The sequence below is a fragment of the Xiphias gladius genome, chromosome 4 (genome assembly GCF_016859285.1).
Source record: "Xiphias gladius isolate SHS-SW01 ecotype Sanya breed wild chromosome 4, ASM1685928v1, whole genome shotgun sequence".
NCBI lineage: Eukaryota > Metazoa > Chordata > Actinopteri > Istiophoriformes > Xiphiidae > Xiphias > Xiphias gladius.
In genome coordinates, this window is record NC_053403.1 from 11512112 (window position 1) to 11538645 (window position 26534).

At 40.4% G+C, this 26534-nt stretch overlaps 2 protein-coding genes across 7 annotated transcripts in view; both read left to right on the top strand.

Annotated features, from left to right (window-relative positions):
• Positions 1-42: 42 nt before the first annotated feature.
• On the top strand, positions 43-16352 carry rab32a (RAB32a, member RAS oncogene family). Its single transcript, XM_040125778.1, has 3 exons — positions 43-284; positions 11745-12022; positions 14962-16352. Exons 1-3 carry the CDS (start codon positions 71-73, stop codon positions 15109-15111), a joined length of 642 nt encoding a protein of 213 aa, XP_039981712.1. The 5' UTR covers positions 43-70; the 3' UTR covers positions 15112-16352.
• A 1075-nt stretch (positions 16353-17427) lies between these two features.
• Positions 17428-26534, top strand: part of adgb (androglobin) — a 44611-nt gene continuing 35504 nt past the window's right edge. For 3 of the 6 annotated variants that reach the window (XM_040124461.1, XM_040124462.1, XM_040124464.1), the window contains exons 1-7: positions 18114-18351; positions 18472-18626; positions 18838-18930; positions 20291-20362; positions 20623-20799; positions 24009-24148; positions 25653-25739. In XM_040124461.1, coding sequence (XP_039980395.1) covers positions 18234-18351; positions 18472-18626; positions 18838-18930; positions 20291-20362; positions 20623-20799; positions 24009-24148; positions 25653-25739 — 842 coding nt within the window. In that variant the 5' untranslated portion in view covers positions 18114-18233. Of the gene's footprint in view, positions 17998-18113; positions 18352-18466; positions 18638-18837; positions 18931-20290; positions 20363-20622; positions 20800-24008; positions 24149-25652; positions 25740-26534 lie in introns of those variants that run through there. The other 3 variants (XM_040124463.1, XM_040124467.1, XM_040124466.1) reach the window with 2 other exon arrangements.

Genomic DNA, 26534 nt, shown 5'->3' on the forward strand with positions numbered 1-26534 from the left:
CCTATGTGCGCGAGAAAGCAGAAGTTGCCCTGAGTTTTCGAGAAGTCGTTGCCAGTGTCAGTGTCGCAGCATGGCCGGGGGCTCGGTGTCTGAGTGCAAGGAGTACTTGTTCAAAGTGCTCGTGATCGGGGAGCTGGGCGTCGGGAAGACCAGCATCATCAAGCGCTACGTGCACCAGCTTTTCTCGCAGCACTACAGGGCGACGATCGGGGTCGACTTTGCACTCAAGGTGATCAACTGGGACAGCAAAACGCTGGTCCGGCTACAGCTGTGGGACATCGCAGGTAAGGTGGACGCGCGTCCCACGAGACTCCGTGTTACAAAACCGACTTAAGGTGGTTTGGGGAGCCGATTGGATGTTAAGCCCAGGTCTGGCTGGAAGGGGTGGGGTGGGGGGTTCGGTTTTCACACACAGCCCGCTCAAGAGTTTCGAGACAGTTCACCATATGCAGACATTTCACGATGGGGGGAGTTTTAATGTTGCACCAGAAACGCTTGTCGAAAATCTACACGAACGATCATGTAAAAGTCAAAATTCCCAGGCGGCCCCCCGAACTCAAAGAGGCAGCGTAGGAATTTCCAGCAGAAAAAGACCGGTTCATCATGTCTGCTCGTTATCTTTTCCACTTTATGATCACGGCAGCTCATAATTGTCAGAGGAATGTAGGTCACGTTGTTATTACCATCTGATCGCCCCCCCCCCCCAAACCCCATCGCTTTCAATGAAGCTCACCATAATATTCTCCAGTATTTTCTCTGGGGATTAAAAATTTAACTTTACTGGCCCTTATCTTTATTTCAGGCTGTTCATTCATGTTGGAGTGTCACTGTAGTATTCTTCAGATGTTCCTGTCTGTGTGTGTGTGTGTGTGTGTGTGTGTGTGTGTGTGCGCGTGTGTGCGTGTGCAGCAGTCCCCCTGTGATCCTTGTATTTTCTGCAAGGATTTCAGTAAACTTCAGTCTCTTTTCCTCTGAGCTGCTAAACTTGGCACACACGCCAACCTGGGCATTCCGGCAGCTTTAGTGAGCCAGCGGAGAGAAATCAGAGCAGTGTAAATAAGAGTTCCCCGCATGCAGGCAGCCTTACTCAAACCCTCACTGTTTGTCGTCTCCAGGCGTAAATATGTGGCACTGTAAACGGGGGAGCCTGGGAATGACGTGCTTGCAGGGACAGGTGAGGGAGGAGGTGAGCAAAGGCGAGAGGCGGACACAAACCGACCAGCCAAATGGCTTAACTTTAAAATCACACCCGTCGACCGAGCTGCCGGATGCAGGCTCCTCACAGTTCAGTCAGCTGTTGGGTGGGTGAGGGGTCTCTGGAACTCATAAGTCTTAATTTACAGTGGATATTTTTATGATAGGTGTAATGAGATCACATGGCTTAAGGGGCCTGTGTGTGTGTGTGTGTGTGTGTGTGTGTGTGTGTGTGTGTGTCTGGTCTTCTGTCATGCGAAAGACAACAATTGTGCCTGTGTATTTTTTTTTTTTTTTTTTTTTGCTATTGCTGGCAATAGTTCCAAGGACTGTGTTAGTCTTTACCTGAAGGCTTCGGAACTTCTTTAGAAATGTTAATGTAGTTATAAATGGCTAAGACATTATTTAAATTGTGGCCATTTACAAATGTCAATTGTATTGTCTGCCTTGTCCATCATGGGTTAGACCACACTAAAAAATCATGATCTCACATGTGAAGAGGGACAGTAGGGGTTGTTAATCATTCTCTGAGAAGGTTGCATTCAAAGAAAGGAGTGTGGCCAAATATTCACATTTGAGAAGCTGAGAAATGTTTCATTTTTACTTAAAAAATTAATTTGATGATTAATCCGTAATCACAATTTGCTGTGTATCAGTTAATCCACTAATCATTTGAGCTCTAAAAGAATGTGACACCCAGCCCTTCTAGCAATCGTGTTACTATAATACAGTTAGGTTACAAGTTTGTTAGAACGAGAAACACGGTAAGCTATACTCAACTTAACCTGCTAAAATTGCTACCAAGCTCTCATTTTGTTGGCTGAGGCATAGATTTGTGATATTTGTCATGCAGAGATGCAGTGATAAAATGTCAGCTGTCATTAAGATTGGACTTTGTGTGCACAAGTTGTGTTTCATTTTCTCATAAAGAACCTACAGCACCCAAAAGAAATTGAAATACAAGTAATCTAAACATGACCCTAAATCATGGGTTTCCAAAGGTGATGCTACAGCAGCAAACTACGGTATGCAGGGTAAGTCCGCAAACCAAAGCTTATCCAGGATAGTAATATGAGTAGAAAAATGACCCTGTGCGAATGATTTAGCATACACCTCAGAGAATAGGGATGTTTCAAGTACATCGTGTTCATATAGTCTTGGCTGAAAGTGGTAGTTGTAGTTTATCATCTGGACCACAGAGCGTTCAATTGCCCGAGTAGTGAGATTTTTAATCGGTCTTGAAAGTCTGCTGCTGTGGGTCACATCCATTGCATGTATATACAGTATGTAAGTTTTTCGCACAGACTGAGGAATGTGGATTGTGTTCTCGTCACTTATATTGGAATCGTGGAAAGCCAGTATGGACGTGGGAACAATTGTGGCAACCCATAACTCTTTCAGTTGGCATGTGGGTATTGTTTTAAGACAGAGTTGAAAAATGTCAACCTTTCCTTTTATTTTTTATCCTGTTGACGGAAGAAATGATTAGCCCTGCCTCTGGATATGTTCTATTCTAACTTTTGAACATGGTTGTGCAGGTCCATTCTCTCCCTCAATCAAACAAACCTCATATTCTGAGACAGATCAGGACAGATGGTTAGAAGAGTGCTGTTTTTATATTTATCCTGTCGCCCACAGCAGTGACAGAAAGGGGGTGGACAGTCGGGTGTTGGGTGAGGGTGGGGTCGCCACAGCAACTTTCCTGTCTGTAAAAGACTGATTGGCGGCGAGGGCTCCATTCCCCCGCTGTCACCGGGGCCCTGGCAGCAGGAGCTCAGTGAGCAGGGGCATCTGTGACTGAGTGCCAGGGAAGGGCGTCTGCCTGTCACAGCCAGACAGCGCTCGAACAGAGGATCTGCAAGGGTAAATAAAACACTGCCACACAAACGCACTTAGACTGATATCATTCTTAGAGGCAAGGGAACACGCTTGCGCACACTGGGTGAACAGAGCAGTTTACATGCACACACTCTGACCAGAAAGAAAGTTTGAGGCTAGATGACACTGATACTAAACCCCTCTATTCACACCTACTCCAAGGCCTTGCCTGAGGACACTCCGAGGATAAAATACGTAATGAAACGTGTGGGTGTGAAGAGTGAAAGCTGGAGGTATATTTGCCAAGTCATTAAGACCAGCCGTTAAGCCATTTAATCATGCAGGAATGGAAGAGGAATTATCTTCCTGGCAACACTGAGAGCAGCTTCAGAGTTGCGTTTTGTCTTTTACCAACCTTAATAATGATCACAGTTTGGGAGGAATGATAGTAATCAGAGGCATGTACAAGATGGGGGCACCATGGAACTCAGTGTGAAGCTTGTGGCTTTCCCACCCCTTTTCGCCCAGAATTGCTATTCTCTCCTGGATTTGCCTTGGCCAGTAGACAGAATGATTACCACCGTGGCACAGAGTAAAGAAGACAGCACCTTTTTGTAGGACCAAACATTCCTGTAGAAGCAGAAGGTTGCCCATAAATGGAAATGCAGTGGTTCCCATCACAGCAGTAACCTTCAGTCTTGTCAGAAAAATCTAATTTTACCTTGAACTCTGCCACTTACATGATAAACTCCTCTCTCTTTCCAGCACTGTTGTTTCCCAGCAGGATTCTAAAATTTCTGTGGTCAGCAAAGCTAGTGCTTCCAACCTGGTAGTAGGGACCCACCAATAGGTCCCAAGTAAATCTGAGGGGTCACAAGATGATTGAAGGGACAATAAAGAGAAATTGTATTAGTTTTTTCTGTCTTTTGTCAAATCTTTTCTTTTTTAGTTAAATATTGGATACTTTTATCTCTTCTGGCTTCTATAAAAATCCTTCAAATGAAGCAAAATTTAGCTATTAGACATTGGTTTGTTTTAAGAGGTTGCAAACCAAAAAGGCCGAGTAATTCTGCAACTATTGATTATTCCCATGATTCATTTATCTTCTGATTATTTTCACAATTGATGGCTAAATTGTTGTCTTTATAAAATGTCAGAAAACAGTGGAAAAAAAAAAAAAAAATTCCAATAACTTCCCAGGACTCAAGGTGACATCTTCAAATTTTGGTGTTTTGTCTGACTGACAACTGTGAAACTAGGTAATGTTTGACATTTTTGCTTGCACTATTACTTAAACAATTATCAACATAGTTGCTGATCGGTTTTCTGTCGCTCAGCTAATCGATTAATCAATTAATTGTTTCAGCTCTAGTTTGGAACCACTGACAGAAACCTAATCACTGCCGAGCAATTTAGCTCCATTTGGCAGTCTGAACTGTGACCTTTTCAGGCACACAGTGTGAGTAACGGACCGTTGAAGGAGCAAAGAACTAAAACTGCAACAGAACTGCAAATAGCAGTAAACACAATGTACAGGTGGGTGTCAAACTAAAATGAAAAACCAACATTAAGGTTCCTAATAAGGTGTCGGGCTGCTTCGAGCCATCAGGACAGTTTAAGTGCTCTTTGGCATTGGCATGGCCTTTAGTGCCCTGTTAAGAAGCATCTGGATTCATTATGACTTCACTTGTTTATTTATTCAGGATTTTCCTTGTAATTTGTCACCCACTTTTATATACAGTGTAGCAAGGTTACATTTATTTTACTTCTTCATTTGCATTCCCTGCTTTTCAAGTAACAGTACGGGCAGTAGATTTTCACGGTCACTGTACTTTACTCTGACAGCTGCCGAGTTGTAAGTCGATCACTTCCACAATCATCTGGTCTGTAGTGATCCGTTAATGGAATGTGCTAGTATTTACCACCAAACAGTAAATACAGATTAAGACCAAGAAAATTACCTTGCCTATCCTGAACTGTTAAGCAGTCTCCCAAAAGACTGGTTGGTCTATGAGTTTAAATGTGTCATGTGCAGTAATACTGCTTAATATTCTACGACAAATATTATCATTTTGAGCTAAATTCCTCCAACCTTGTGCCAAGGCTTTATGTTGATTAGCCCCCACCAACACTGGAGTTGAAGGTGAGGGGAAACAAGGGTAACACAACTTAAAGGTTTGAGATTTTCCCTCAATTCAGACTCTGTTCAGTGCTAAAGGCCATAGTAAGCTGTAGTAAGTCACTTCTCACATGCTGCTCAGAGAAATTTGAACGTGCCAGTCATGTGTTGTTCAGTCTCTCTTTTGGAGCTGGTGCTGAAGACTTCCTTAATGACTGGACCCTGTGTTTTCTTTGTTACTTTAGTGTTATTGGGAGGGCGAGTGGGGAAGTTGCGCAGCCGGTTGCCTCCTGACAACAGACAGAGACTGCTGCTGTTGCTACTGCCGTGTCTGGCTTGGACAGTTTCTATGGTAACCCACCCACAGGATAGCAATATGTACGACTGTGGAGGAAAGTGGGGTTGCTAGGACTATGGATAATGATGAGACTTTGCTTTCTCTCTGTTTCTCCCACACAACAAACAGAGATGATACAGCAGCTGTAACTAAACCATTTCTTTTTCATCTAGTGGTTCTTTAACTGCAGAGTTCTGAAGGTTTCACGTGTTCATAACTGGAGTGTCTAATTGTACTTGAGGTCATGCACCAGTATTCATCAGTGTGGTAGACTGAACTGAAATGTCCTTGTTTAAAGCCTTTGGAATTCCTCAGTAGTTCACTCTCTGTCTTTACGGATACATTCTGACGTCTTTCTCTTTAGTTTGTAGGCAGTTGCCTCATGTTGAGCATTTGAGGCAGCAGCACACGTCTTTGTTCTCTCCTGCAGTCTCATGCTCCTCTGTGGCATTCACTGGGTAAATACTCCTTTGTTCATACAGCTCATTCCATTCCTGTGTTTTATGCTGATTGGGTTAGCAGCATATGACACTCATTAGAGCTTTTAGTATGATTTTATTGTCCTTTTTATTTAGAAAAAAAAAAGTATTTCCATAGCAGGACGATAGCAACAGCATTAAAAAGAATGCACATCATCAGAGTAGTAAAACAAGAAAAATACACCACAAGAGTATGAATACCATTAAAATTATATTTACTATCACCTATATTGACCTCTGTCTGTGAAGAGTAGGAATTATAATATTGATAGAGCCGAGGTTCCTACACAAGTCCCTGACCTATGACCTCTTCTGTGTTCTTAAAGTCAAACCTTTTAAAAAAAAAAAAAAAAAAAAAAAAGTTTTAACAGTATAAATCTAAGCAACGAAAACACATAAGGCAAAATGGGTCGCTTGATGGAACGCTCACGTTTGGCTGTTTACATATCATTAACCCTTAGCAACATGAGGTAAGCTGTGAAACATTCAACATAGACTGAAGTACAGCTAAAATGATTTGTCAGTCGGCTGAAAGTTGATAGTTTGTCTAGCAATTAGCCAAAATATGTTGGTTCCAGCTTCTAAAATGTGAGGATTTGCTGCTTTACTATGTCAATATAAGTTGAATACCTGTTGGTTGGACAAATTAAGAACCTCAAACTCTGGGAAATTGTGAATTTTTGATATTTTCTTACACCAATACACTAAGCAAATAATTTTAATTGTCAAGAAAATGGATATACAGCCTAATCCATAACAAAAATGATTGTCAGTAGCTTTTATTTAACAAATTAATCATCAAATCACAAGTAGTGCCGTCTCTGTACTCTGTGTGTTGTTTTTCTGAAACAGGACCGGGTGTAGTAAAGAAAGCCGAATGATTATCAGAATTTATGACACTTGAAAGGTCAGGCATTAATGGATTTGTTGTCATTTAATGTTAGTGACCCCTGTGTGGAACCACACCACCTTATCAATACCCCAAATAACTCATTACCTCCTACAACAGTCACATGTGTATGTGAATGTATGTGCAACTGTGCCAATGCAATCACTTGATATTGATTGATATAATGACTCCATACGAGTCTTTCCCATCCAGCCAGCTCTCTCCCAGGAGGCGTGAGGTTAACACCCCTAGACTGGCTCTGCTTACATATCGACCCGGCAATAAGGACTGGACGTGTGAGAAAATCAAGTGAAGTATTGAATGTAGGCAGTGACATGCTGCCATGACCTCTTCGGCACTTATGGGAGTCAGCTCCTAAAATAAATAAATGATCACACTTATTCTCAGTTTTAATTAATGTCTTTGTGAATTCAAAACAAGAGTCAGAAGATATGAATTAAAGAATGACGCTGACAGCGTAAAGCACACAGACATGCTTTTTTGCACAGGGCAACCTTGCACTTCTGCACTTTATGTAAACCAGCTCCTAGTCCAAGGTGAGCAGGAAAAAAATAAATTTTTAGCCACTATACTATCAGTTGTCCATCTCTTCCCCTTAGCAAAAAGTTGTTTTTGGACGCTGTGACAGTCAGTACATCATAATGGGTCTGCTCACCTGACCTTGTTGCTCTGTTCATTGATTACACGATTAAGTTTCTTTCATTTAGCTGAATAAACATGGTATAGCAGCTTTTTTTGTGAAAGCTCTATTCTCCTGTGCCTTTTATATCTGAAAATGTTCAAGTTTGCCTCTGTGGTCGGTATTGTTCAGTCACTCTGTTCTGGCGAAACAGTTATGTTGCGTGCAGTCAGACCTTGCAATAGAATAAAAGGAAGAAAAGTAATTACTAAGCTAGTTCTTTCTTTCTATATTCAGCCTTTGCCTCCACTGGATGTACGAGCACAACAAGGAGTGATAATGAAAGCCTTATTTTAGTCTATCGGTCCCCACTGTGTCGTGTCTCTGGTGAATTCACCTGGGGTTATATCAGCTAAAATTAGACTCTCAATTATGAGCAATTACCGTCAGGCCGGTGGGCCCCACAGTGTATTCACTCTCTTGCTCACACCCGCACTGCGCCACGCCACTCTAGTTCCTTGCGTGTTTGGGTAAGTACCTACAGTAAAGTGAAAGTATGCTGGGAGAAGCTGTGCTCACAGTTCCTCAAACCTTTTCTTGGTTCATTTTGTAGGGCTGTTAACTGTCTAATATATGGTACAATTACACTTGCCCTGTAGGCTTTCTTAAATCGGAGCAGTGTAGCAAAAATATGTGCTTAATCCGTCAAAAGTTACCTCAAGTCATTGGAAGCCTGACATACAGTTGCAGAGACTGAAACTGAAAATAAGTTAAATGAGCAGGTGCTTTAAAGGCACAATCTGTGATCCAATGTAAATGAATGGTAAGCTTGCTGGCAAATATCACAACGCATGTGTACTAGTTATATTTCTTTACCAAACTCACATGACCATACCTCAGTAGTTTAACAGATCCGTATAGTATAACTGATTTTGGCATACAAAAGCTCAAAAACAGGAACCATATTCAGAAGCTTATGCAAGATCGCGTGTGTGAGAAACATTTTTTTTTTTTTTATGTGAAGAAAAAACAATGGTGTCATCAAAAGGGAGTTAAACCAAACCATAATCCTCCATCTAACTTTCAATATTAAACAGCTTTTTTGTGGTTCTGACAGAACTGTCTGAAACATACAGTATTTTGTATTTTAACCTTTCTGTTCAACAGGAGCCTTCAATCTCCACAACTGTCTGAAAATGCTTCCATTTTGCATTTGCAACTAAGACGGTCACAGATTATCATCGCAGCTATAGCCTGCTTGTTCTCAGTTACTCTAGCTTAAGGCAGCGTCAACACAGCTAACTGTCTGGGCATCCAGTAACCGAGTGAGCATCAGAGCCTAGTCACAGGGCCCATTTTTGGCTGGTCTGCAACAGCAGGGCCAGCACTATAAATGCGAATGCTTGTTGCTGACTGACTGAGTGAGTGATGAAGCTACACCACAGGTCACCCGGCTGAGTGTTGGAGTTTCCCAATTGGCTGTTGCTCTTTCAAAATGATTTGGCATCGGAGGGGCATTTATAGGCCGTGTTGCCAACTTACCACCCTTAGGCTAGATATACTGACTTTTCACAATCCTTTAGCGACTTTTTTTCAAAAAACATCCTGCAACAAATCTAGCGACTTTTTGACAAACCTTAGCTACTTTCTGTAGAAGAGAGTAGCTAGTATTGCCCCACGAGCACGAGGTCGGGCTTTCCCTCTGCAGGCACACCTCTCTATATGTTTCATTGAATTGACCCCCAGGCAGCTGACACAGATGTGAGTTATCTTCTAACTTTCTCTCTGAGTGATCATTTTACAAGTAAATATAGCTGAAATCACAGAACAACCGTTGTCTTTATCTTATGTGTATGGTGATTTTTGTCAGACAACATTGAAGTTATAAAATCAGGATTTTAGCAGTGCTGAGCAGCAGCTTGGAAATGGTTTGGAAGTGACTGCTGGTTAACTTGGGCCTTAATGGGCCACGTTTCAGTCACTATCTCATACTTGTTACGTTGTTGACAACAGAAACAGAAAAACATGTAAATGAGAACAGCTTTATTAGGAATTCTGCTGTATTAAATTGCTGTATATGTGAGCAAAGAGAGTAGGAGAGATGCAAACAGATAAAGGGCTGAAACTGGCTGACACTAGGAAGAATGCAAATATGACGCAATTACGTCATGAATATGCAAATTGGCAAATTACGTAATCAATCGACACATTTAGCGACTTTTAGAGCAGGCTTTAGCTACTTTCCATTGAAAGTAGCTGTTTACAGCGGTGGCAGTTTTCAACTACGTCCTCCATTTCGCACATTGACCATAAGCCGTCCAGCCATATACTACTACTTTTTGACCAAGTTTTGCAACCATTTTTGGTTGCATTTTAAGGTAACCAACTAATCTGTGCACCTCAGTAGTTATTAAAAGCTATTAAAAATATAGCGATACTTCTGTATTTTCTTATTTCAGATAAATTCCACGAAAAAACGAAACAAAAAACTATGAACTGACCCTATAACAAGTGTGGTCTGTTTAGCCAAAGCTTGATATAGCTGATTCATCTGTGCTCATCATCTGTGCTCCACTGGTGTCCCATAGGTATTAACAACACAAAAGTGTCTCATTTTTCTTCATTACACTGGCACTGTGCATTTATTTTGAGTCAATCCCATAAACATTACCCTACTGCTGTAAATACTCAATAGCACAACAAATACGCAGCTAAAAATAGTCCCCAACAAAAACACTATTTTCTGCTGTTTGAGTAGCATTTGCCAAAAACTACAGTGCTCTGCAGTGGTAAATTGTTCAGTCTTGTTTCAAACTTAAAGTATATATTCATGATCTGTCTTTTAAAGATTTACGTCTTCAATGAGAATGACTGGGCTTGGATCCGAGAGCAATATACAGCCTGGGGAGGTTGGAAAGTGTTTAGAGACAAACTAAGACAAGTGTTAGTTTTGGTCTTTGTATGATATTTTTTTGACAATAAGTAAATATTGAATTTTTCCAGCCTTATCCTTAACATTCAGGCTGTGTTTTTCCTGTGAGGAAAACTAAAAGCTGAAAATTATATGTAAGTGGTGGAAGTTGGAAGCTCCATAAGTCACTGTTGCTGCAGCTGCATAAAAGGAGAGGGAGACGTAGGGATGGGAAAACGAAGAGGAGGACAAACCCAGCTCCATGCTGCTCCATAAGATCTAGAGGCAGAAAGGATCTTTTGATCAGAGAGGTGTGCTTCAAAGCGTGATGCCGGCCAAGTGTTACAAGTGGTAACTTACGCCAGTTGAACTGCCGATCGTAGATTCACTTCCCCCTGCTGAGGCACTGTTCTGTACGCTTCAGTGCACAGCTAAGATGAAGTGATGTGGGCAGACTTAAAGACATGCTAGAGTGCTGTTCCTGGAGTTATTTTCTCACTTCAAGATTCTGTTTCCTTTTTTGATTTTAGATGTGAAAATAATTAAAGAATTAGTTACAACTATAGTTATTAAACCCTAGATCTACTTGGAGTCATTTTCCATGATGGCCCCTAAAAAAAGTCAAATGCACTTCAAATACAGAATAAAAAAGAAAAATACAGCAATCAGTTTCAAAATAAATATTGCAAATAGTCTGTTAATTTAGTGCATCATTTTTTTTAGCAGAGACATGGGAATGGGTTTCTTTACACTGGCTGATCAACCTTTAGAATAGTTGATATGATATAACTATAACCAGTAGATTTGAGAAAAGTATAAAACAAAACCTTAACGTGGTCCAGTTGTGTTTAAGAAGAGGCCTTCTCAGATCGATAACGACACCCCATGTCCCGCTGTTTATTCCCCTTGCTTTGCCTTTGTGAAACATCATCTCAGATTTTCTCGGAGAAGGACTACAGAGAATGTTCTTATTATTATGGCAGATTACTTCTGCCATTCTCTGTGTGGATTAGGCCCATGGCAAATTAGGGAAAGTAGGTCAAATAGGAACCATCTCTGTCCTCATCATTTTTTTGGCCACATATGGAGGAGGGAATGAGAATGAAATACTGAATGTCTCACCGTTTACTGCAACCAAGCTCAGGGCTAGACAATTGGTTTCGTCTGTGAGAGGCTGTTTTGGTGTTTTGGTTCAGATGTTTAATCACATCTGCTCTGAAGGATTCATCGCATCCACTTTTTTTTTTTTTTTTTTAAATAATCATTCAAAAACCCAAAGCCCTTTTACTCATCTAGCTTTGAAGTGCTTTGTGAAAATGCAAATATTCCACATTCCAATTCTCTTCCCATCCCCCAGGTCAGGAACGATTTGGGAACATGACGCGGGTGTACTACAAAGAGGCCGTGGGGGCATTCGTGGTGTTCGATGTGACAAGGGGCTCCACATTTGAAGCTGTGTCTAAGTGGAAGCATGACCTGGACAGCAAGGTGAAGCTGGCTAATGGCAACCCCATTCCCTCAGTGCTGCTCGCCAATAAATGTGACCAGAAGAAAGAGAGCTCCAACAACACGGCCCTAATGGACAATTTCTGCAAAGAGACTGGCTTTCTGGGTTGGTTTGAAACATCAGCTAAGGTGAGAGATCAACACTTTTGACAGTGAGTCTATCAGTTGCACATATGCATGAAACAGACCCATGCGATTTTTACATATAATCCTCTTAATATCTGTTTAACAGGCTTCTTTTTTAAGTATTCTCTCTCTGATGTCTCTTTATGTTTTATTCCTGTCTATTCTACAGTTGAAACCAGGGTTCAGCAGCGTGAAATTACCAAAGTTAGGGCTAATATTTATGCTGACTGAAATATCTTGCATCATGTGAGATAGCTGTTCCCTTTAAAGTTTCTTAAGTCATGGTCTTAACATGACTAGTATTGGGTTCAAATCCTATTTTCCACATGTACGTGACTTGTGTCTGTGGTAAGTCAGATGTGTTAAGAGCTTTAAAGTGCACATAGTTGAGTCCAAATAAAAGGAGCCCCTGGACCTTTTTATGGTGAGGATATTTTTGCCATTTTACTGAGTGGCTTCTTTGCTTCTGATGGAAGACAGGAAATCTTCAAAAGTTATCCTGTGGGGAAAGCCAGGCCCTCTCTGAATGGTGTAATCACACTATGGTGATTGTGAAATAGTTACATGTAGTAATCGGTTTGTTTAACACTTGGCCACTCATTCAACAGTTGTTCTAATTAGCACTTCTCATCCAAAATTCATTTTTAACGATGGCAGTTTGCAGATAATGATATAAGAATAACTGTTGAGTCTAGAAGACAATATTTCTTAAACCTTTTTGTTTTTTATCCTGCTGTCATTGCCACTCATGTGCAACATCTGTGGACATTTATCTAACCAACCAGTGAAAAGATCTGTTGGACAGCTTGTGTGATATGATATCGCATGACATTGATGAATGCTGCAGTCTAGAGCTGTTAGGGTTAGAGGGTTAGGGCTCTGAAAGATAATGTTCTGTAGTGTTTCTCCTCAACTTTGGTCATGGTGTCACAAGTTTGTTGTTACAGTGCTTGTGTGTTTACACTGTGCTCTTGTACTTCTGTTTTTGTGAGTAGAGTTTGATGAAGTGAACTTATTTTGGCCGCCTCTCACTTCTACAAAGGTTCAGTTTAGAGATAAGTTCACACGTGTACTGGGTAAAAAAATATGAGACCATTTAGCCCACAGGGTCGGAAGAAGCATTCAGCATCCATTTGCTAAAGTAAAATATGCAGTTAATGCAGTAAATGTAGTTAAAGTGTCGGAAAGTCCTCTTTATCCAGAATGGACCCAGTCAATGTAATACTATTATATGATGGGATCATTATTATAGATGCATTAACACGTAAACTGTGCTTTCATGTTGTAGTTGGTCAAGGTGGAGCAAATTCTAACCGGTTGGTTAGTTTAATCTATCAAAATAAATCGTATTTTTATAAAATGATCACGTTTTGTAGGTAAAATCTATGTCTGAAAGTAGTAACTATAGCAGTGGAACAAATGTATTGGAGTAAGAAGTAAAGTATTTCCCTCTGAAATTTAGTGGAGTGAAGTAATAAAATAACGGTACAATACCTCAAACCTGTTCAAGTCTACTTACCTTCCACAGTTGATAGTCTATGTTGTAAAGCTTGCTTTGGTTGGTGAAATACAAACTCTCTATGCTATCATATTCCTATCAGAGTCTTCGCTGTTAACTGTGGGAGGTAATGTGTTGGACAACACAAAAAAAAAAAGGGCTGCATGTGCCAGCTCATGTTCAGTGATAAATTACTTCCCTTGAAAGTTGCAGTTGTTCCTGATGAGCAGTTGAATCGCAGAAAGTCAAATGTTCCATCTTTCCCACTAGGAGATTCCAGAGAAAGCCCCCACCTGTGTTTTCCTCACCACCTTTGGCCATCACAGCCCTTCTAGGAAACTTTTATAGATGCTTACAAACAGACACCTACATCTCAAACCATGTCCACCTTTTTATACCTCCAAGTTGAAGAATGCTTTGATGGGTTTTGGCAGCCGGAGTCGACTTTATTAACTCATTCCAAATAACCTTAGGACCTGCAGCTGTGTAATGTGCTCTGTCATGTGAAGTGTGCGAGTGTGTGTGATGTGTGCAAAGCCCCTCTTGCCATTCCCTTCCTGTGAGTGCGAAGAAGTGTTTTTGTAGTTTCGTGTGTCCTGTCACACTAGTGTTACATTCATCCCACTGCAACCTGTGACTGGAATTCTGTCAAGGAGAAGCAGAGTTTCTTTCTGTTTGAAGTGACAAAACACATAGCCTCCCTAAAGTCATACATTTAAATGCTACACAATCAGGATGAGACCACAGTGTTTTCATCAAAGTTTTGTAGTGTGAGGCGGCTGAGGCAGTTCACTCCGTCAAATATTGAGGGGCTTATTTTTTCTGATCCTAATCAGCCTTTGCTTTGATGTAGTCAACAACTTACTCTCTCTAATTAAGACGATAGTCTGGATCTGATTGGTTCGCACAATCTATGTTTTGAAAAATCATGAAGGTTGAAAAGTGACACAGACGACAAAATATACACTAACCGTCTGTTTGCCTTTACCCAAGATGCCCAGGCCTCTTTGTAAACATCTTTGTTACCGTAGATCCCAGAGAGAGGCCATCCATTTTCATTACAACTTCAGCCCACAGAAAGACAGTTTTTGGCCACAGTGTGAAGGACAAAAGCAAATGGTATTTTTTTTTTTTTGCCTCGTCTCTGCCGGCCTCAGATTGGCTCTCTGGAAATCGTCTCTGTCTCCCAGCTGTTGAATTAACAGGCTAGTTCATATAAAGGGGTTTAGTGGACTTCCAATGCAATTCTGAAAAGAAGCACTGCAGTGTCTATAAAGGCCTGTGATGCCTTGAATTTAATGTGGTTTGCTACAAGCATAGACATGCAAGCAGAAGCAGGGGCAAGGACTAGTGTCTGCTCTGTCACTAGGGTGTAAATGTACAATATTTTTGTGAAATAAGTATTTTACCACCTCTCTGACATACAGTTTTGGCCTTTTCATAGGACAACATCAACGTGGACGAGGCAGCACGTTTCCTGGTAGAGAATATCTTAGCCAACGACAAAGGTTTGCCATACGAGGAGACCAACGGAGACCGGATCAAACTGGACCAGGAGACTGTGGCTGCTGAGAGCAAGTCAGGCTGCTGCTAACACTCAATCCATTCACATTAGCCATCCGCCTGCCTTTTGCCAGGGTCCAATGCCTGCGCCCGGGCTGTGGCTCTCAGCCCTCCTCTGCAGCCTCTCAGAGGAATATGAATTTTTGGGTCTTCAAAGCTCCAGGAACTTCTCCTCCTTGCACTGCTGCCCATTTTACCTGCACATTCAAGTTTCTCACTGTAGCTATTGTTAGGCCAGAACAGAAGCCCAATTTTATCTCGATGTTGTCGCAAATGTTGTCATTGCCTCTACGATGCTGTTTCCGTTTTTGTCCCACAACTCCAAACAACTGGATCTTTATTAGTGTGTTTGTGACTGTGTATTCCACCACCAGCTATGAACCCCACCCACCCCTCCACACTTGAACCCTGCTACTACTCCTGTTGCCCTGACAGCCTTCGGAAGCCCTGGACTGTACCACACCTGAGAGAAGGTGAAAACTAAGCAGAACACTGAGAAACTCAAGATACAAAACAACCTGTAGCCTCTTAATTTCTGTAACTTTGGTCTATTGTCTCTCAGTATCCTTGTCGTTCAACCTTTGTCTGTGAAACAAGACACTTTATTCTTTCAGTCTGGGGTTTTTCTTTAGTTAACATGGACTTTACTGCCACTTAAACATTCCTCTTACAGCATACTCATGTTTGTGTGTTGAGCTCATATAAGCATCTCAGTTAAGCATTATCAAAGTGTTACCATATCTCATATTGCTGTCGTGAATTGTTGTCTTTATGCCATATTTTCTCTGAAATAATGTGCCATAATGCATTTTTTTTATATTTTAATAGGATTGTGGGTCATACTTTCCATTGCTCACTCAAACCTTTTACAAGGACAATGACAGACTATACAGTATTTCAGGAAAAAAAACTAATAGTTGTAATATACGTGACATCTTTTTTTTGATTGTCTTTCCACCAGTATGAAAATGTAGATCTGATTTACAGTATGTATTTTTTAAAATGTGTTGGGTCAAGCATTATACAGCTGGTGAGATAAAAACAGAATCATACAGAGGACTACACTCTCTTGTACATAGGGATGGTAATCTGTTTTAAGTGTCCAGATGAAATATTAAGTATTTTTTTTAACATGGAGATGAGATTAAGTTTACATGTGAAAATACTTAAATCTACAAGACCAAAACAGAATAAACATTTTAACAGAGTTGTATTGTGTGCTAGCAGTCTGATCACATGTATTTATCGAACTGATTAAATGTGTTAATCTAATGTATTTCTATACTGTGTGTAACAACAAAACAATGCTGATGTTGGGCAGCATGCTCCAAATCAAACACAATTCATTCAGTCATATAACCTTCTCATAAACAAGCTGTGTGAATTAATAAATGAGGTTGGCACCACGCAGTATACATAAAGCACAATATTTGGCTCAAATACAGTATAAATATTTAGTTTCCGTGTTTGGATTTTATGGCTCATTTTCCCAAGCAGATGTTTCAGAGTATAAAATTCATTAGTTTTCACTGGCACGCAGACATCTTGGAACAAGCCACTTTAACTGGGATTATTCTCATATTAACACATTTCCTATTAGCATACTGTACAAACACTGATGCCTGGTGCAGGTGATTGCAGGTTCTTGGGACTTAGGTTTTAAAATATCAGCAAGTTGGTATTGCCATGCTACAGCAGCAATTTTTAAACAGCCCTAAATATTAGTTAACCCAATGAAAAGCATGGATTAATGGTGAATGGTCATAACAAGTGTCACATAAAACTCTGAGATTCACTTCCACAACTTCAACAGTCTAGATTCTACATAATCTAGCACTGTATAACGTGAGAGTCACCAGTGGTACAGATGTTTCTGTTCAAAAAAAAAAAAAAAAGTTACACAATGTGTGCATGTGTAAAAAATGTCTAAGAAAACAGTATGCCTATAGTGCTAAGTGTCCCTCAAAGAAAGGATAGGAAAGGACTATGGATAAAGCTTTACGTGTGAAAAGTACAACTCCTACTGTGTGTGAGACAGAGAGGACCATGTGACTCCACTCAAGACCCAGTGTGTGATAGTCATCAGACATGATGCTCTCAACACTACAGCTTGTGCTCTTCCACTCACCTAATTGTTACCAGAGCAGGAATGCAGTGGAGGCGTGCCCGTCGTGTTGTGTGCAAGCGGCAGAGCCACTCTCAGTCAGCGCCAACAATGCAATACACATCACTTCATTAACGCATTTTAACTTGCATTTCACAGAGAGTTTAAACCTTGACAGCGTTTTTGTTGGCCTCGCCCTTCATCTCGGAGCGAGTTCTTATGTTTCTGCGTTAGTGGTGCTGCAGTCCTACCATTCCATGAGTCACATGTAACATCACATGGTGACAGCCTTGAGACAATACAGTGCAATTCAACACTATGGCATTGTTGTGATTATTTCATGAAGTTGGTCCCAGAAAAAGTATTGATGCTCCATGTTGTATCTGGTGTTGTGTTGGATGGCAATTCTATTGAAAAGTGTTTCTAATATTTTGTCCACGTGCTGTTTGTTTAAATGTAGAGCAATAGGGCCCAGGTGGATTAATTTATGGTATTTGCGTTCTGTAGCTCTAAAGTATCTTTCTGTAAATGGATATATTGTAAAGGAAAATCTGCCCACCCCCTCGCTATAGTAACAAGTGATGCAACAGCCCCAGACCCCCGACCGCGTTAAAGCTCCGCTGCTTGGCAACGCGTAAACTTTCACGAGCAGAGGCATCTCCAAACAAACCTACTTCCGGGAAGCTACTTGACTTGTTCGTTTCTTGGTAACTTGGCTTTCAGATTTATCACAGCAAGTGCAATGTCCAAGGCAGGGCCAAGGAAAAGGGAGTCCTCCTCCAGCAAAGTCTCTTTATCCGACCGTCAGACAGAGTGAGTTTGGGTTAATGTTGGCAATTAGCGCTAATTAAGGACAGCTGCAGTTAGCATTAGCGTTAGCTTAGTGTTACGTACCATCAAAATAAAGTAACGCTCTGGAAGCTTGCTAACTGTACCAGAGGCAGAGCATTATACTTGAACTGTGGTTGGTTGTGTTATGTACTGAAAACGTACACATTATCTATCTATCGATCTATTGGTCTAACTCAGAGGCCTAACAACAACTTCAGATGTACATGGTCACATATAGTATATGTGTCAATCCCCAGTCTGTGATTATGATGTCGATAACAGCCAGCAATATGAGCTACTATCAGTTCCACTATGAGAGGGTAAACAAGAGATTTGGTGGGTTTACCCTAGACTTAATCCCTGCTTCTGAGCTGGCTGATTTTGATGCTAAATATCGACAAAAGCGAAGCCAAGAACAAATGAAATGAATTGCTCTCTGTCATCATTTCAGAGCAGCGTCCCTAGCTGCCACTTCCTCTGAGAGCCTAGGAGGTGTGTGGAAATGCAGATTCCCTCTTTGGCCTGAGTGGAACGATGCAGAAGTCAACAAGGAGAAATGGGACTCAAGTAAAGGAGCTGAAGATGGAAAGACAAGCAAGAGTCCCAATGCTGTAAATCCGAAGTAGAAAACATTGGAAATTTGAATAGATACTTTATTAATTTGCCATCAGCAACATATTCTGTGCACCGTATTGCAGTACAATACAATGCATAGTTTCCTTCAAACACACTTTACAACTGATATTAATTTTAACACTGTGTTGTTTCTATGTTCACTGTGCTTCTGTATTTCACATTCACTTTGTTTGCTTGTGTCTGCAGCCATTTTTTGAAGATCCTGAGGGAAAAATTTCCCTGCCTCCATCTTTGAAAGTGCACTCCTGGAAACGCCCTACAGAGTTTATTCTCAACAAGGTAACTTTTATGCTTCTATAAAATGATATGTTTTCTAATGGAACAGTTCATCCCAAATGTCTGCTTGTTCTAATTTTACAATGCTGATCCATGGCACTGTAAGTTGACACAATTGGTTTATACTTGGACTATTACAGTGTACATTATGCTGCAGTTCAAATACATGTCAAGGATAACAGAAATAAAGAGGGTCCAGCATATGCCTCCTGCAGGTATTCACATATAAGGGATAAAATGATTTCATGTCAACTGACACTCATTGTACTTTTATTATTCATTAATGGTTTAAGTAATTTATCATATAAAATTACACATTTTCTGGTTTCAGTTTCTCAAGTTCTTATATTTTTCTCACTGTAAATTGAATACATGTGGGAATTTGGATCATTTTTCAGGCAAAAAAAACCAAACAGTTTTAAGACAATATTTGCTTCCTCTGGACTTTTGTGGTTGTTTGTCTTTATTTACCATTTTGTGGACTAAAGGATCCATGGGCTTGCATTGACTAAAGGATTAATCTCCTAATCAGAAAGATTGACAGGCTAAATAATGGCTGCATTGTTGGAGCTATTACATACATTAACAAAGTGCATTTCTTTGCCACATAGTGTGAAATGTAGTTAAGGAAATCTGCTCTCTAGTCACCCCCAGTGAAGTTTTAATTGCATCTCTCCAATTTTCTGTTACCCCTCTCTCAGAGCAGTATTTAGCAATGACTGAAAGCTTCCTGCTTTTTGAATAGGTCCTTGCCAAGTCAAACGCTGCCTTTTCACTCAAGATGTTGAAAGAGGAACACAGGCTAATCACAAACGCAATCAGATGTGCAGATGCAGGCAATAGTTCCTCTGTGATATTCCCTCTAAATCAGTTTTCATACCATCCTGTATTTTCAAAAAATGTTGTTATTGGCTAAAATTCTTTAAAGTTTGGTTTTCACTTAGAGTTGCTGTAATGATGGGAGAAAACACAACCTCTCTTGACCCACAGCTGATCTCTCACCATCATTTGACCCATTAATCCATATTTAATTAGTAACATCGTAGAGTCTATTAACTTGGTAGTCAAATATTCATCACAGACACAGTCAGGGAGTATCATGGCGAGGTTAGACCAGTTTAGGCCTTGGGGTGAGTAGGGAAACATTAAATAGGTCACATATTCATGTCCATTTTAAACAGGTAATGTGTGAGAGAAATATTCTAAAGTTTGGTTTGCCACTGTGTTATTACGATGGATGATTCTGATAAGTACAGATGCTACATCAAACTCTACAATAACCTAAATTCACAAAGTTTGTCAGGTATCAGGTTAATGTATCAATATGTGCCCACGATTAAAACAATGATGTGTTTTCTTTCAGGGTCCCATCGTTGTTGAAAATCAAATGACGTTTGACCTAATCTCCCCCAATGATCATCTGATTTGCAGTGAGGTTAGTTCTCAACAGTTTTTCTACTTCTCTAATAAAGATCATACTGACTAGTATCGATCAGCACTTTGATAGTTTAATCAGATGTCAGACAGGGCGATGTATGACCGACAGAAATTAATTACACTTGGGTAATGCAAAGCCCTATTGATTTAGTGAATGATAGATCTGATAATTGATGTTTCAGCCAAAAATTTTAGAGATCGGTTGGTAGTTATTAGACCCGTGATTACTTTGCTTTCCCTTCTCCATCTTCAATCAAGCTGATGAGGTGGATCATTGGTGAGATCTATATTGTTTGGACGGTGTATGGCAGCACATCTGCAGAACAAGAGGGTTGGAAACCTTGGGAGCACATCTACTCGCTGTGTAAGGTGGTGAAAAGTCATGTGCCGCTCTACAACAACTATGGAAAATACTTGGTCCGGCTCTACTGGATGGTAAGATGGACACAGACACATACATGCAAACACCCATTCACACGTAGCCATCTAAGTCTATTTAGGACTTTGTTGACTATTATTTACAACATTATGGCTTTTTGGTCTGATCTTTACACTGTATGATAATGCGAAACATGGAACAAAAGCTAAAAAATTCTGACATCCTTACAGATGAAGTCATTGTGTCACAATGGCTCTTTGTTAATCACACTTTTTCTGGAGGCATGCTTGAGGCAATGGATGACATAAAATTGCTCTGTATTGTCCAGCAGACCCCATAGGATGCAGCATATGAAAGGGGAATGGGGGTGGACTGAGGGAAGGAGGAGGGACGGAATGACAAAGCCTTATCCACTCAGAGCTCAAATCAATCAGTCTCACTGCTGTGCCAGAAGTGGCTGGGCTTCATACATTGCCCGATGAATAGATAAGGCGGAACAGGAGTCAGCTGCTTCTCTGAGAGCAAGGCTCAAGTTGGATATTGATGCCTCGTAAGCCTTATGAGAGCAGGCATAATCCCGCGAGGGCTCAATGCACTGCACTGTCATTCATATCAATTACTAAGTGTAAGGATTTTACATTGGATGATCATTGCATTGAGATACAGCTTGAAATTACTGACCGGTGAGTTTCAGTATGTGTGTTGTTTGCCACAGATCTCTGCGTTGTGGACACTACATGATTGTGTTTCAGAAAGGGAACTTCGTCCTGCACAACAATCTGGGTCAGCGAGTGAGTGAAAAAGACACAGCTAAGAGTGATGGTGTTCTGTAACACTGTGACTCTTGCCTTGACAAACAAGCATGACACGGTTGTAGGCAGCAGTTCCCGTGCCAACCGGAGCACACTAACAGATGGTTGTTGAGATGGCATTAAGCACCCAGCCCCCAACCCCCGTTCCCGTTTCCTCGCCTGTTTTTGCTCAGAGGCTACTCCATTTCTCCCAGGCTTGTCTCATCCTTTATTGTTCTACACCAATTTTTTTATCTGTTTTCTCCTTCACGCTGCTGTGAATATCTATCCCATTCTCATTTTGTCAGCCCTTTTTTATCATCCTACAACTCAATCTGACTCTCCTTTCTTCCTTTTCTCCCTAATTCCTCGAAGTTGCCCTTTCGCACACTATTTTACCCCATCTGCAAACACAGCAAGCTCCTCCTCGGGCGATGGTTTAACAAGAAAGTCAAAGAAGTGGCAAGAAAGGGAGTGCGCCAGCCCGCACTGTATATAAGATTGCACTGCTTGTGCACACTGCTCTCATAGATAAGGGAGAGGCACAGCTGTGAACAGTCAATCAGATTATCATCTGCATGTGCTGCTTTTCCTTGGGAGCAGTGTGAAACTCCCCTAGACGGCCAGTAGACAGACCAAACCACAGACAGCATGTAACAAGCTCTGACACCACACAAGATGCAAAGATGCAAACATTAGGTAGCTAATGGTAGGAGAAATATGGAATATGAATATGAAACCCACGGATAAGAGATTTTGTGGTTATGATTAATGCATTGATTTACGCATTTGTTTTAAAAAAAAAAATTATACTTTTGGTACTTATTGTGATGATCAGCTTCACACGTGGAAAAATTTGAAATGGGACCAGAAATCTCTTATGTTACATTAGCAGTAGATGTGTTAATGGCTAGTATCAGTCATGGTCAATCATATTAGCCCCTCTTATTACCTTTTGAATGCAGTTGTCTCCCCACCACATTTGACTGTTTGGGAAAGGAGATGAGAGTTCAGACAAGCTCCCTCTAACATGAAACTACTATTTTAGTCTGAAACATTTAACTCAAGGAAGTCACTGTTCATTGCAAATGGTTATATAGTTAAAATTGGCAGAATAGGCTCTATTTTTTTAGGGAACTCGCAAGGAATCTGAGCAGCGATGAAAACTCTGTTGGGAGAACAAATTTCAAAACCCATTGTAGTACAGATTCAGAGAAGCTTGTTGACATTAGCTCCTAGTAGTCAACAGTCCCAAAAGCTTAGCACATAAGGAGGAGTTTGAGGTGGTGGAGGGATTTGCCACGGCAAGCATTGTTGGTATGAAGGTATCAGCAGAATAAAGTGAGAATTCTAAGATTATAAAGGCCACTAATACACTTGTATGAATGTGATTGGATGTTGTAAGTCAGCTGGTGGGTGACGACGATGGTTGGATGATAGAGCATGAATGAAACAGTGGATAGCTGATCAGCTGTTGCCAGTGCTACTCCAGAGCTCTGCCTTAACTCAATGCTTCACTCTGTCCTGAGAGGCTCAAATTTGCAAGTGTGAATGTACAGCAGCTCAAATATCAGTCTATGTATGTATATAGCAAAAAGCTAAGTGCATCAATTTCAGGGTGTTACAAATATGTTGCCTCTTTTCAAGATGAATTAATTTTTTGTGTATTCTGAGATCACATCTTGTCTTGTTTCTGTGTGTAATCATGGACATTTATATTTGGAAATACAATTATCCACATGTGGCACTCAAAGGAAGATTAAAAACAATAGAGGTTGCCTTTATTTTGTTTTACATAAATGGTTATAATGTGGCAATCAGATACACTTGGCTTCATCTTACAGTAATTCACTGTGACTAAGATATAGTGTTTTCCAAAGAAAGTGATACAAATCCAATGTAACTACAATAATGAAGTTACTTTACCTTAAAGAAAAAGTTCCAAATTTAGGGAAAAATGCTTCCTGTATTTTCTTCCTTGCTGAGAGTTAGATTCAAGGACTAGTCCCAACCAAGAAATAGTCTGGCACATAACTACCCGTAAAACAGTGATCTATCGTTTTTACATGTTGGTTGGACTACGGAATTAAACAAATGAGACATAATGTGTTAATAAGTGAGCTTTAGGAGTGCTGGTAGGTGGACTGGATTTTGTGACTTTTGGACAGAGCCAGGCTAGCTTTTTCCCCCTCTTTCCAGTCTTGATGCTAAGTTAGCCGGCTTCTGGTTGTAGCTTCATATGTACCATACAGACATGAGAGTGGTATTGATATTCCCATTGAACTTGTGGTAAGAAAGAGAATAAAGGTATTTCTCAAAATGTCAAACTTTAAAGGTTTTTTACAATTGCTGTGGTCTGAATAAAATTTCAAACTGATTTAAAGAGAAAATGTAATTTCTTCGAACTACTATTTGTGCTGCACTAATGATTATATCACATCATCACTCACTGTGTCCTCATTCCTTGCTTTCAGGGCTGTTGGAGGAAGATAACAGTAGATGACTGCATGCCGTTTGATGAAAAAAATAACCTTCTCCTCCCTGCCTCCACCTGTCAATCAGAGCTGTGGCCAATGCTATTGGCTAAGGCTCTCATTAAAGTGGCCAATACAAAGTGAGTTACTGTACATTCCAAACGGAAACTGTGTAAGCATCTCAGCATTTCCCGAAGGAGTTGGGAAACAGTTGTTATAGTCTTAAAGTAAGAGGGCTTAAGAGCAGATTCAGCAAACCCACTATGCAGCCTGGCTCTATTAACACCACTGTAAAAGTGCGTCACACGTTATGCACACTAACCTTTTGTACTAACCCTGTAAACCAACTCTGCTTAAGTAAGATAGCAGGATTGTACTTTTGTCCACTCTGAAATTCCTTGTTTTAACAAAGTAATTTGCCAGTAGTATGCAATGTCATCACATCTGCATGAACAAAATGGAAGTAGGCCTTTGAAACTTTTAACTGATTTTTAAGATTTTTTTTTTTTTTTTTACATTGCCTGATCAAGGACATTAAACCCACAGAGCTTTTTAATATATAGTCAAAATCTCAATGTTTCTAAGGATACCAGATGTTTCATGCTGAACGTTTTGTAAAATGATGATCAGTACATCTAGAATTTTTCCCTTTCATGTAATGGTATATTTGTGGCCATTTTAAGGGAAAATCAGGGTTCAGGAAGTCAATTTCTAGTTGACATACATGCACACAATGCCTAAATTTGTGGAATCGAATTAAGCTGAACAAATTAAAGGACACACACAAACACACACACACACAAACACACATGAGTGCCTTTTGCTGACTTGGCAAAACCTTCATCTGACCTAATCTCTGCCTTGGGCTGAGTCGAATTGGTGACAGACAGGCAGTGTGTGTCTGTGACGGGGCAATATTGCGTGTGTAAAGGTGGCTGTTCCAGTGTCCACAGAAGGTTGAGATATGAATGTTTTATCCAGGACAGGAAACAAAGAAGCTTCTCTCCTTGTGAATCATTTACAAGGCATAGTGAAAGTTCTTTGTACTGAACTAGGACCAAACTTTGCCCAGGTGTCTGCTGGGCTCTTTAGAGAATCTGTTTTTTTTTATTAAAAAAGCTGAATTTGAGCGCTCCTTCACTTTGCTGCTAAGTAGCTTTTTTGTAGTGGTTAGGGACTGTGATATTTATGATCAAGTTATATTGATTTCACTTCCTCAGGTGTCATGACTGTGGAGTGGACAGGTTGGCTATAGGATCCCAAGAGGACCAATTAGAGTCTCTGCAGTCATCTGTTTCAATTGAAAATTGGGTGTGAAGGATACGCAGTCATACTCCTCAAAATCAGTTACAGAGCTGTATAAGATTCCCCACATAATGCAACATTCAAAACATAAGCTGAGCCCGTATCATTGACGTTCAGATACACAGAAAGTAGAAAAAAGAGTTAAACCTCTTGAATGTCAAGCATATTGTGTATTAGATGTACCATATTGAAACTATGACCTAAAAAGCTCTACACGGTGGTGCCAGTGCCGCTATGGTTTGTGGTTTGAATGGAGTGTCTAGTTTGTTGCATTTGTTTTTTGTTTTTTTTAGTTACTGTTGCAGTTGTTTTAATAATTTTCTCATATTTGTTTTTCAGTGTAGTGTCAGAGGTCTGTGGGGAGATGGGTGAGTTCACCTTTATCCATACCCTCACTGGCTGGATCCCAGAAATCAGGCCTGTAAAGTAAGTTCCTCATTGGTCCACTCCACTTTTCTGTCTCTGTCTTATTCATCTTGTTTGTCTTTAGTTATATGTCCTAAAAATTATACATATGTTGTCCTCTTCATTGTGTCTTTGATAGGGGGTTTGACGTTCTCTCCCCTTGCTTTTCATTTCTCCTTTACAAAAAAACAAAAAGTGAGAATCAAATAGACTACCTAATCTCTAGTAGTTCATCATGTTAAAGGCTGTGCCACTAAAGTGACTCACACAGTCTGACAAGGTGTAAATTTTTCTTGCTCAAGTATACTATTTTGAAAAATAGTGCAGCAAAATCATACTGACAAGTGTATCTGTCTACAGCAGTATGGAAAGTCACATTTTGGGATAAAATGACTTAGGTCTAAAATGGAAACAAGGAGATATATAATAAAGAGGGAGAAGAGGCAGTTTGCAGTGGAGAATCTCAGCTTGTCAGTGATGGAACTTAAATGGGGCAACAGTGTTTTGGAGTGGAGCCGGGGAAAGTTATTCTCTCTAGCTCAGAAGGTTAGCTCCTGTTAGTGAGTCGCCTGGGGAGTCTATCAACATGTACAGGCATTGATCATGACTGTGTTTGTGTTTCAGATTCATTTGTGACACATGCGTATGCAGTCCTATGTAGACGTACTCACAAACACACCCTTTCAGGGTGTTTTATTTACATTATGTAATATTTTAAAACAAAAAAAAGCAAGACTAGCAATACTTTGGCTGAAAAAAAAAACAATTCTGCTTATGATCTTGTTTGTATTTTTTGCAGTTGTACTAGCATAATAT

What these genes read in the sequence shown, in the direction of transcription:
- rab32a (XM_040125778.1), top strand. Translation starts at nt 71, where the DNA reads ATGGCCGGGGGCTCGGTGTCTGAGTGCAAGGAGTACTTGTTCAAAGTG. An exon ending in ACAGCTGTGGGACATCGCAG is followed by an intron (nt 285 to 11,744) that starts GTAAGGTGGACG and finishes CCCATCCCCCAG; the next exon opens with GTCAGGAACGATTTGGGAAC. An exon ending in GGTTTGAAACATCAGCTAAG is followed by an intron (nt 12,023 to 14,961) that starts GTGAGAGATCAA and finishes GCCTTTTCATAG; the next exon opens with GACAACATCAACGTGGACGA.